Raw genomic sequence first — 11921 nt, forward strand, 5'->3', positions numbered from 1 at the left:
TTTAAAGATACAGGGTGGGGCAGTATACATTCCCCATTTTGAATGATCCCCATGAGATACGAACCAAGGCGGCTAGCGGAATTCTGCTTGCAGTAGAATGACCACGAGGGCTTGCAGTTTCAGAGAAAAAATCCTCTGGTCCGGCACTCCTCACCAGGTGGACGTTCAAAGTTGACTTTTAGAAGTTCATCTAACGTCATTCTCATGAAGCTCGGTATTGATTTCTGTGGGAAAACCCGTTTCCCTCGCTTTCCCGCTGATTCTTGTTCTCCAGCTTGGAGATATCGGACCAAATGGATTCTTTCCTGAGAGGGCGAGTCCTCTTAAATATTTTGCCGCAAACAGAAATTCGCTAGCCCTCATGGCTCGGATTCCATGAGCAAAACGAAATGGGGAGAATATACTGCCCCACCCTGTACATACCGACCCTCGGTGAAATAAACACTTGAAAGATTTCGAAACTCTCTCCAACATCGGTCGTTGGGCCTGACGCTGGAAACTCCTCATCTCCTCATCTGAATCTGCGACCCTTCACCTACTCCATGATAACCAACATTGTTACACTCTTCTCAGCGAAACCATTCCCGAAGTTCTGGATGTTAAAGATCTCGGTGTCACATTCACGTCCGACCTCAAGCCTGAGAAGCATATCCTCACGGCCGTAGCAAGAGCCGGCAGAACGGCAAACTTTGTACTCAGAGCATTCAATTGTAGAATCCCTGCTGTATACTTCAAAGCCTACCATGCTCTCATCCTCCCCTCCCTCCTTTACGGGTCCGAGGCGTGGCGTCTCTGGCTTAAGAAGTCCCTTGCTATCTTCGAGAGATTCCAACGTAAATTCATCATATAGTCGCCTTCAAGTGTCCTACCGAACCCGACTATGATTCGCTACTACCCATCTCTGAAATCCTAGATAAGAAGGACCTCAAGCTCGCGTCGTCCATCCAGCGCTCCCATTGCCTACGAAATTTCTCCGTTACGCGCTCGACTGATACGCGCTCTCGGCGGCTGTTCGTCGTTACTCGCGCCCGTAATAATCTTGTCGCCAACAGCTTTCGGTGGCGTCTTCCCAAGCGCTTCAACGACACGAGGCGAACCTAGCTCTACTACTCTGCTCCAGTATATGTGAAATAAACTGTGTACAGTGAAACCTGTCTAATAAGACCACCCGCGGGGAATCTGAAAAGTGGTCTGATAACTCAGGTGGTCTCTCAACACAGGCTACGCATTTTGAGACCTCATTTTTCCCGTTCCTCTGCGAAGATACGAAGCAGGGGAACCCAACAGACAGAGTTAGAGACAATCATGACGAGACTCTCGGATGCGAAAGTCAATTTATTGTATTTCCCACGATCTCGGGGAATTTTTTAGTCCTGAATCGGACGCTCAGACGTCGACAAGTGAGCATCTAAGGAACTCTGGCGCTAACTTTTTTCGCTTCTCTGAGATGATGTAGTCCTGTATTTGCTTTTCGCAATCGAAGAGGGCATTCTGTGTTCTCTCCGAAAATACGTCCGACGACAAAGCTAGCAACTTCAGAGTTTCCACGGCAAGCAAAGCTGCGTCTGCAGTCGGTGGATCTCTCACCGTCTCATCAACGGTCTCTTCTTCTTCACGGAACGAAGTTTCCAATTCTTCGACCTCGGGGCATGGATCTGCTGCGACAGAGAAACAGTCCAAGTCTTCCGCGAAATGAGGATCATCCAAGCCGACCGCGAGGCACAATCGAGGCAATTCGTCGCCGTTGTACGGGTCGTCATCTATCGGAACATTCTCTTCGTCATCAACCGCATCATCTTTGATTCCGCAACGTCGGAAGCATCCCACAATCGTCTCTTCTTTAACGCTCTTCCATGCTCGACTAACCCACTGAATAGCCTCGAGGACGTTAATTTTCTTCGAAAGCTCAGTAGCAGTCTGACAATTGTCCATTTTTGACAAGATCCATTCGAGCATCAGACCCCGATGCTGCAGTTTGAACGCCTGAATGATGCCTTGGTCTAGTGGTTGCAATTCACTCGTTACATTGGGCGGAAGAAAGAGGAGCTTAACGTGACTCAGAGAGCGACGTCCATGGCACGGTGCGTTGTCGAGCATGAGCAGAACTCTTCTGTTTTGCCGTTCCATATGCGCATCAAACTTCGAGAGCCAGCTCTCGAAAATGCTGGTTGTCATCCAAGCCTTAGCGTTCGCCTCCCGGAAAACACCGAGCCTTTTCACATCGTGTCCTTTAAAACATCGAGGGTTCAGAGCTTTCCATATGGCCAGGGGTTGAAACTTCTCCCCGGTGGCACTACAACATAAGGCGATAGAAAGTCTCTCCTTCGCCATCTTGCCGCCTTGAAACTCTTTACCTCGTTCGATCAGTGATTTGTTAGGAAGTGCCCTAAAAAACAACCCGGTCTCGTCCATGTTGAATATGTCCTTGGCTCCGTATTCTTTAATTAGCTCGGGCAGCCTCCGAGTCCAATCACTGACAACGCCTCCATCAACGCCTCCTCCCTCACCACAGAGAGTCTTGAAGACAATGTTGTGTCTTCTCCGGAAGCTTTCAAGCCAACCATTGCTTGCGGAGAATGTTTCGAGGCCAGCTTCGAGCGCGAAGAGTTTTGCCTTTTCCTTGAGCATCATCCCACTAACCGGGATACGTTTCTCGGTTACTCTTCTGAACCAATCCATGACGTGCTCATCTAAGTCTTTGTGCTTTGGCATCTGACGTCGTCTCCTGCTCTTCCCGGAGGAAAAACTCGCCCATTCTTCGAGCAGAGTATCCTGGTTCCTGGCAATGCCATGAATTTGAGTTTTGCTTACCGAAAATCTCGAGGCGACTTCCCTCTTGCTGAAGCCTCGTCGCAGCTCGTTCATCACTTCAATTTTGCGCTGTACGGGAGCTCGCAGCGGGCCTTCCCCATCTTCCAACACCGTGAAATTCCAGTATTCAACGTCACAAATGCGTCAGAAGGTCCACTAGAGCATTCTCATTCGATGTTGAGCGAATACACCTGATACCATGCGACAGCGCCATTCGAATCCGGGCCAGTCGAGCGACGCGTGCATGCAAATGTCGAATGTGCCCGCGTACGTCTTGGCGCAACGTCGATGCCGGCGCCGGGAGTGTCGGGAGCTAGTGCTTATACGTGGATCTCTTCTTCTTATACCCGAACGCATCAGCTTCAACTCCAACAATCAGCATTCATTGACCGGGAGGGATGGTTGAGAGAAAATTGGTCTGATAGCACAGGTGATGTGCGAGTTTGGTTCCCGAAAGGGGTGGTCTTTGGTCTCGTAACTCAGGTTGGTCTTAATGCACGTCGGGAATACATAGGGTTCTATGGCCGGAACGATCGGTGCCCGGTCGAAGTGGTCTGATAATTCAGGTGGTCTTATTATACAGGTGGTCTTTACCTCAGGTTTCACTGTATTACCAAAAACACGGTCGCCGTTCGCTGTATTCAGGTCGCGAGGCGTCTATTCTGTGGAGGATTCAAAGTACAAGCAGGACTTCGACAGGCATGGTGGAGTCAAGGCCCGTTCCTTTTCGGAGGGGGAACGAGTGGTTGTTGTAGCGTTGTTTTGGACAAGAAGCGGAGGGTTCCGGCCGAATTCCACTGCCCGGTCGGGAAAGCTCTCGCGCGGGTAATCGTTGACGGGCAATACCTCACACGGCATGCACCTCAATCAAATATGGAAAAGTAACCATCGATTCACCCGGCGCTACCGGACAGGAAGCCGAAGATTTGTTGCCATCCCTGGCCGCTGCCCCAACCGAAGTCATCGTTCCTGCTGCTCCAACCGAAGTCATCGTTCCTGCTGCTCCAACCGAAGTCATCGTTCTTCGTCGCCCGTCACCCGAAGTTTCCAACCCTTCTCTCGGCCCGCCGACCCTTCAGGTAACACAAAGGGTCCAGCCCCCTCCTTGAGCCAAAAAGCCCACGGACTACGGGGCGCTGGCGGTTTTCCGCCGTTTGCTGGGACATGACGCTAGGGAGGGAGAAATGTAGTGTATTCGCGCGTTATGACGAAGTGTTTTGCTTCCCATATAAAAGGAAGCGCGTTTCCGTATAAAATACTTTCTCAACCACTGACATCTATATTGGCACACGACAACTGTTACGGATCCCTTCTCAAGTCAGAGAAACTTAAAAATTACTAGCGACAGGAGAAAAGACTGGGGGTTCTCGGACCGGCTACTTCTCGAGTCTCCGCGGACGCTCTCGGTCGGACTCTCTCGGAAGAAGAGAGCTTCGCTATCGATCGCGTACCTGTCGCTTCTGTTACGCCGACGTTTCCTGTCGCGTCCGGAGAAACCACTCTCCAACCTGTCTGACCGGAGGGGGGTTCTCCCGTCTCGTTCGCCGGCGAACGGTGAGACCTTTTCGCCCACCCTGCCTTCACGGTCAGAGCTGGAGAGCGAATGTAACTTGATCATTCGTGATCATTAGGGCCCGAAATTGCATGCACGAAGATAAGCATATTATGCGCAATAATATGCATGAAAATATCCAACTCAGTCCGGAAAGAAACACTTTTATCACCGATTCATTGCACATGGAAACAATGTACTTCTTCGTATTTTTGAACTTGAAACTTCTTCGGTTGTCTCGTAGGAATGCTTTGTACCTCGGAAATGAGCGTTCTACCTCACAGGAGACGACTGGGGCAAATTTGAATGCGGAGATATCCTTCACGTCGAGACCCTCAATGGGTCCACCGCAGGATTCGCGCGATCACGCACATCTTAGTAAAACCAGGGTTGCGCTCGAAGACCTGGGTAAACTTCTCACGGACAGCGACTAGGGGTCCTTCTTCTGATGTTCTGGATTCCGTTTTCGTAGTCTTCAATTATTTTCACAGCGTCCGCGAGCGGCATGCCGAAATTTTTTTTGGCTTCTCTGATTGAATTGGCTTGAGAGGCATCTAGTTTGCTGCGTATGAATGACCGCAAGGCTTCGAAGTTTTCTGCGCAGTGGTTTGCAGCCTCAATCTAGGTGCCCCAGCGGGTTATTATTTTGGTAATACACGGCATTTATTTGATCATCCGGTGGGATACAGAGGGGCCATGGCAGGCTGAGATCATTGAAGCGCTTGGAAAGTCTCCAGCGGAAGCTATTGAATACAGTATTATTGCGGGCTCTGGGGGTGACGGATAACCGTCTAGAGCGAGTGTTGGTGGGGCAGGTAATGAAGAAGCCTCTCAGAAATTGAAGACGTAGAATTGAATGAGCGAGCCTCAGGTCCCTATCATCGAGGATGTCGCCAATTGGGGGGAGGGAGCACAGATCAAGCTCAGATCAAGAGCTGCCACGGAGCCCTAGAGCCAGGGTCGCCAGAATTCAGAACCATAGAGGAGAGAAGGCAGAACCAGTGCCTCAAAGGCGCGGAGGTAGACCTCCGGAATTTTACAATCGAAGGCTCTGAGCACACAATTAGCTGTTCTGCCCGCTCTTGCGATAGCCATATGGACATGTCTCTCGGGTTTGAGGTCAGAACAGAATACAACTCCGAGGTCCCTGACCTGGCAGTTCCTTGGGATAGCCTCATCGAGGAACATGTACGTGAAAGGCTCATCGTGGAGTATATGGATGGCAGAAGATTTCGAGGAAGAGATCGAGAGCTTCCAACGAAGAGCCCAGCGTCCGATGTTGGACAGGGATGATTGGAGCGCATCACGCGCTTCCGGCTTAGAGATGTCAGCGAAGATCTTGGTGTCCTCAGCGAAGGTGCGGTACTGGACACCATACACAATTTCGTATGGAAGGTCGTTTGTGAACAGCAGGTATGGGAGAGGTCCAATGACACTGCCCTGAGCTACACCTGACGAACAGTGGTACGGTCGGGAGAAGGAGGAATCAATTCTAACAATGGCAGAGCAGTCATGGGAGAAACTCACAAACCAATCACAGAGTCGACCGGAGAGGCCAAAAGAGGGAAGCTTCGAGATGAGCAACCTATGGATAACAACGTCGAATGCTGCCCGAGAGTCGATATAAATAGTATCAATCTTGGCCGAAGTACCATTATACGAAGATATCCAGTAATTATGAGAATCAATTAGCTGGAGAACAGTAGTTCGGTGGTCTCATCGATCGAGACCCATATCGGGTTGACTTGGATGGCGTCTCAAATTCGATCGAGAGTTTTCTCGTACAACGGCTGCACGTAATTGACTCGAAGGCTTGTTGGCGTCGAGGCTAGTTGTCCACACCAGCTTTCGATGAAATCTTTCAAGTGTTTCTCTTGAAGCTTCTCGAAGGGATGCCTGCTTTCACGAATTCTTCACATAAAGCGGTCGCGATGATCCCCCGTCTGGCAAGTCCTCCGGACTGGCTCCCAGAAAGGCTTGATAGCGCGCGATTCTAACAGGCTTGACTGAGCTGTAGACATTTGGCATGTTTGTCTGTTCTCAGATGCTGATTCAGAGTGAACCTCCGAGCATTTTCAAATGATCTAGAACAAATCCTACAATATGTTGTAGAGCTACCTTCGTGGACGAAAATTTCGCTACCGAATTCGTTGACAAGGTCTTCCGCATTTGGCTTCACCCTGGGCATGGCGCGAAACGCGAGCGTTCAGACTTGCTAAGCCCTATGCTTCCTTGAAATACCACAGTGGGACGTTAGCTGGGACCACCCAACATCAATAACGTCTCGCATCAACAACGATGTTATCAACCTGTGATTCGAGATACGTAGCGCATGCTCAAACTGGCTCCGGAAACTTCGCGAAGCCATATGATTAGTTTGTATATTTTCCGCGCTCAATCAGACAGCCGAAGTCTAATGTGCCTATTAGGCATTTCTCTCGAGGACGAATCCCGGAAGCATTCGCTACTGGGTGGATCCATCTCCTCCGCGCTGAATCGTCTGGCGCCGACTCGTCGCTCGTCGGTCATCGACCCGGGTGATTGAGTCTCGATGGAAATCAAGCACACGATAATTCACCAATCCAAAAAAATACATATGCGGGTATGCGTCGAATCGAGAATGACGAGACCGGAGTTCAAGGCTTCCATCCTGGACCTTGTTCCGTTCAGTTACGAGAGCGAGAAATGCTCGGAAGTCCCAGCTATGTCCTGGCTGTCAATCATGTCCTTGAATGTCCATCATCCGTCTCGCGGGCTCATCCGTTCGTTATCAGCTCCGTATCACGAGACAACTTCATGATTCATTCATAGTCTCTCCGTGCCGTTCCTCAGGAACGGGCGCCAAAACCTAGAACACATCGTGCCATCGTTCCAAAAGAACGTCGCTCCTCGGGGACGTACCGTAGATCCTCCGATAGCAGCCCCCTTCCGATAGTAGCCCCTCTCTAATAGAGTGTTCCCCTTTAAATGACGCTGCCTCGTGTTGAATCGAAGATAGCTGAGCCTCCCGGCAAGGAATCTCAAGTAGACTGATATGGCTCGAAGCGAGGAGACGTGCTACGAAACTGGTTGGGCAAGGCAAGTTGAAAGCGAATGAGTTTCAGGCGAGCCGCTGTTGGCTCGAGAGGTTTATGCAACGCAGGAAACTTTCCTTGAGAAGGGTTACAACGTAGTGCCAAGAACCTCCAATCGAAGTGACATCGGCACTGGCCGACTTCGTCATGTTCATACGCCGCATGCGACTCCAGAAGGGATACCCGCTGTCTGGGATATTTGCTGCGGATGAAACGGCCGTACGGATAGATCCTGTCGGAAGAACTTGTGTCACACACAGAGGCGCGGAATAAGTTTATTTACAATCAACCGGCCACTAGGAACCACGAATTACAGTCATGCTATGTGCGAGAGCTCACAGAACGAAATGTTTGCCCTTTGTTTGTCTTCAACGGAAACGCCTGGTACCGGATGTCGAAAAGAGATTCGAAAACGAGCTGATTCTGAGCTGGTGTGTATTAAACTGTTTGAACGACGGGCTCACACTGGAGTTCCTCGAAGGTGTTATCTGTATATTCTCATTCTCTGATCGACTTTTGGTATGGGACGCCTTCCGAGTTCACTTATCGAGGGAAATCAAACCCGAGCTCAAGAAATTCCGCCTGGACAATGCTGTCGTTCCGGGCGGCTGCACGAAATACGTGCAAGCGCCGGATGTGTCATGGAATGAGCCACTCAAGCAAAGGTTGGACGTGTTAAATGAAGACTGGCTCCTGCATGGAACGAAAACTCATAAAGCACGAGGGAATCTCCGAGTCCCGCCAATGGACGTTTACTTGCAATGGATCGTCGAAGCTTGGTCGTCTATCCCTACAGAACTCATCCGAGAGTCTTCCAAAGTTTGTGGCATCCCGAATGAGCTCGACGGGAGTGAGGACTGAAGACCAACCATGTGGAAGCATGGCACGCCTTGAATAGGTCAATTCGGGAGGAGCATGTTTTGTTCGAGCTGATCAACACATTGAAGTACGAAGAAGATGAAAGCAGGGCAGACCGGCTTCTGCTCCGCGCCGGGCAGCCGTCTCCGGAGCTGTCCACCAAATACAGAATCTTGAACGACCGCCAGATACGACTGACGAATGAGCAAGAAACCGGAGCAAAGACCCTGATGGAATACGTTTTCAACGTCGCTTCTAGTTTTAAGATCTGGAAATGAAAAAATATGACTCCAATGATCTGAGATCCCCTCTGTGAACAGGGAAGGAATGCGAAGCATCCGTTGAACCGAATCGTTGTGTTCTTTCTTCCTCTCAGCTTGAAGATTGATCAAAGACTATTACATAAGAATCCCGCCCGCGAGTCGGGCCGGGCTTCGCATCGTTGCGGCCAAATTCCAGCCAACCATCAACCAATCTTGCAGCCTTCCGGCTTCTGGAATCTCTGGCTCATGGGAATTCTGGCTTCTGCGACTCTGGCTCCTGAATGGCTTCTGAGATTTTGGGATTCTAAGAATCCTGGCTCATAGGAATTCCGGCTTCTGCGACTCTGGCTTCTGCGATTTCCGGCTTCTGCGATTCGGGCTTGTGAGACGGTGCCTTGGCTGTGAGGTTGCGAGCGATCAGCTGGAGAATCCCTCAAAACTTGAGAGATTCCAAGTCCAACGAAGTTTACTTCATCCAGGTGTAACGCAACTCTTGCGAAATTCCGGATTTTGGCGTGGCGATAATCCGCGGAACTCCTCCCGAGGTTTTCGGATCGCGCAACCGCGGCGAACCACCAGGAGATTCGCCTGAAAACTCTTGCCGACCTTGATTCAGACATCGCAGATGACAGCGGTCTCACCACGGACGCCGCTACAGTGATGCGAAGGTTGGGAAGAGATCTGCAAAAATCTGATGCTCCGGAGCAATTCTATCACCAGCTTTGTTTCGCGCACGCCCGCTACCTTGCCGTCATGGACACCCTGAAGATGTCAGAATGATAATCCCGCCCGCGAGTCGAGCCGAGCTTCGCATCGTTGCGGCGAAATTCCAAGCACCGTTCAACCAATCCTGCAGCCTCCCGGCTTTTGAAATCTCTGGCTCATGGGAATTCTTGCTCCCGCGACTCTGGCTCCTGAAATTTCTGGCTTCTGAGATTTTTGGGTTCTAAGAATCCTGGCTCATAGGAATTCCGGCTTCTGCGACCCTGGATTCTGCGATTTCCGGCCTTTGCGATTCTGCCTTGGGAGAAGGTGCCTTGGCTGTGAGGTATCTATATATATAAAATTGAATGTCCACTTGTCTGTCATGGTCGCCTATTCTTGGAAACTAAAGGTAACTCAGTCTTGAAATTTGTCGTGACGAGGCACGTAGTACCTGGGAAGGTTTTAAGCCTATCAGATCCGAGAAGAACGGACCCCTTTTCCGTCATTCAGTCACTTCGTGTTTCAAATTGCCTCTTGGGGGAGTTTCGTCATTTTCGTTTCTTTCTTTCTTTTCGCGCTCTTTCGTTTAACATCGTTATTTTTGATGACATTCCATGAATTCGATCGGAATCGGACTTCGGAATAATCTCTGATCTCGCTCCTTTGCGAAGACATTAGCTGTCGGTGCCGTAGGTGCTCTTAAGGTTTGTGATGAGTCCAGCTCAGTCGGGATATCCGATGTCTTAGCTAAAAGGAGGCCTCGATAGCTTAGACCAGGGGTTCTCAACCTTTTTTGCCCCGCGGAACCCCTGTGGGGTTCCGCGGAAACCTTATTATTGGTTTCGGTACTCTATCTTTCCAAATTTTCCCCTTAATCACCTCAAAACCTTCGACCACGATCGCATGAAGTATCCTGCATGCATTAGAGCTACAGAAAAAATCATTCCAATCCGATAAAATTAATAAAAGTCTGAGCAGCCGAGCAGGGGCTCGCGGGACCCCAGGGTTCCGCGGAACCCAGGTTGAGAACCGCTGGCTTAGACAAACGAGCAAATCGATCAGAGGCGTCGTGTCAACAGTGGAACAATCCGTGAGATTGTTGCAGATTTACAGGACACGCTGCATCGGCACAACGAATTAGTACGAGTGTTCAGATCTTCTCTTGAGCTCATGCCGACAGATGACTATGTGGTTGTTATCAAAGCTGATAAGACGCCAGGAGAACACGCAGGGCGATTCAATGCGCCAACATCGGATGAAGTGGCTATCGTCATTGTTGGTGAAGAATTCAACTCACGAGACATAGTCCTTCGTCGCAGAGACGGCTGTCTTAAGAGAGTTTCGGAAACCCATGCTTTGCAGCATCCGCTTTTATTCTGGCAAGGCGAAGATGGTTATCATTTCAATCTGAGAATGAGAAATCCAGGAACGGATGAAGAGACCAGTAAGAAGGTCAGTGCCATGAATTACCACTCATACCGGATAATGATACGCGATAACGCAGAGAATCATATCCTGCTTTGCCGACAATTATTTCATCAGTATATTGTTGATATGTATGCGAAAATCGAAACCGAAAGACTCCTGTTCATTCGATTGAATCAAACCAAGCTACGGTCAGAGGAATATGTTCATTTACGAGATGCGATTGCCTCTGATGGCCATATTGATCCCAATCATCTTACGAAGATGGTGATACTGCCGGCAACTTTCATGGGGAGTCCTCGCCATATGCATGAGTATTCGCAGGACGCAATGACGTATGTTCGCAATTACGGTCGCCCCGATTTATTCATCACGATTACATGCAATCCAGCTTGGGAGGAAATCAAAGTTCATCTCTCATCTGGGCAATCAGCCTCAGATCGGCACGATTCGATCGCGCGAGTCTTCAAACAGAAACTGAGAGCTTTCATGGATTTGATTGTAAAGATGCGGGTTTTCGGGGAAACTCGCTGTTGGATGTATTCAATCGAATGGCAGAAAAGAGGATTGCCACACGCGCATATATTGATATGGTTGATCAGCGAAATAACACCTGATAAAATTGATCAAGTTATTTCAGCTGAGATTCCCGATAAACACACAGACCCTGAATTATTCGAAGTAGTCATCAAAAATATGGTTCATGGTCCTTGCGGTGTTTTCAACACCAAGTCTCCTCGCATGAAGGATGGGTTCTGCACCAAACGGTATCCGAGGGAACTACTCGCAGAGACTATGACTGGAAATGATGGCTATCCCTTGTGTCGTCGACGCTCAGCGGAAGACGGCGGGAAAACTTTCACATTGAAGGTGCGTAGCAGCGATATCGAAGTCGACAACAGATGGATCGTACCGTATTCCCCTATACTCTCAAAAATATTCAAAGCTCATATCAATGTCGAATATTGCAACTCCGTGAAATCGATAAAATATATTTGCAAGTATATCAACAAAGGAAGCGATATGGCAGCTTTTGGTATGAAAGATCCTTTAGCTCCGATTGACGAGATTAAACAATACCAAATTGGACGATACATAAGCAGCAATGAAGCCATATGGCGCATCTTTTCTTTTCCCATTCATGAGAGATATCCAACCGTGGTTCATTTGGCAGTGCATCTGGAGAATGGACAGCGCGTGTATTTCACAGCAACTAACATTCATTCCAAAGTT

At 49.4% G+C, this 11921-nt stretch overlaps 2 protein-coding genes across 2 annotated transcripts; one reads left to right on the forward strand and one right to left on the reverse strand.

The window, feature by feature from the left end:
* Positions 1–1386: 1386 nt before the first annotated feature.
* LOC100900088 (tigger transposable element-derived protein 4-like) lies at positions 1387–6551 on the reverse strand. The gene is made up of 2 exons (XM_003737380.3): positions 6482–6551; positions 1387–2912 (listed from the first exon to the last, which is right to left on the reverse strand). The coding sequence occupies exons 1-2, from the start codon at positions 6549–6551 to the stop codon at positions 1387–1389; spliced, it is 1596 nt and encodes a 531-aa protein (XP_003737428.3).
* Positions 6552–10433: 3882 nt separating this feature from the next.
* LOC114828104 (uncharacterized) lies at positions 10434–11887 on the forward strand (the record flags this gene model as incomplete). Its single annotated transcript, XM_029110915.1, has 1 exon — positions 10434–11887. A coding segment is annotated over exon 1 (1454 nt), but the record flags the coding sequence as incomplete, so codon positions are not given.
* Between the last annotated feature and the right edge of the window lie 34 nt (positions 11888–11921).

The sequence above is a fragment of the Galendromus occidentalis genome, unplaced genomic scaffold (assembly GCF_000255335.2).
Source record: "Galendromus occidentalis unplaced genomic scaffold, Mocc_1.1 scf7180000075522, whole genome shotgun sequence".
In the NCBI taxonomy this organism is placed as follows: domain Eukaryota; kingdom Metazoa; phylum Arthropoda; class Arachnida; order Mesostigmata; family Phytoseiidae; genus Galendromus; species Galendromus occidentalis.

Bases quoted from the DNA above. Each gene is read 5' to 3' on its own strand.
- LOC100900088 (XM_003737380.3), bottom strand. From the start codon at position 6,551: ATGCCCAGGGTGAAGCCAAATGCGGAAGACCTTGTCAACGAATTCGGT. The intron at 2,913-6,481 runs GTAGCTCTACAA...CGGTGTTGGAAG, and splicing joins CGAAATTTTCGTCCACGAAG to ATGGGGAAGGCCCGCTGCGA.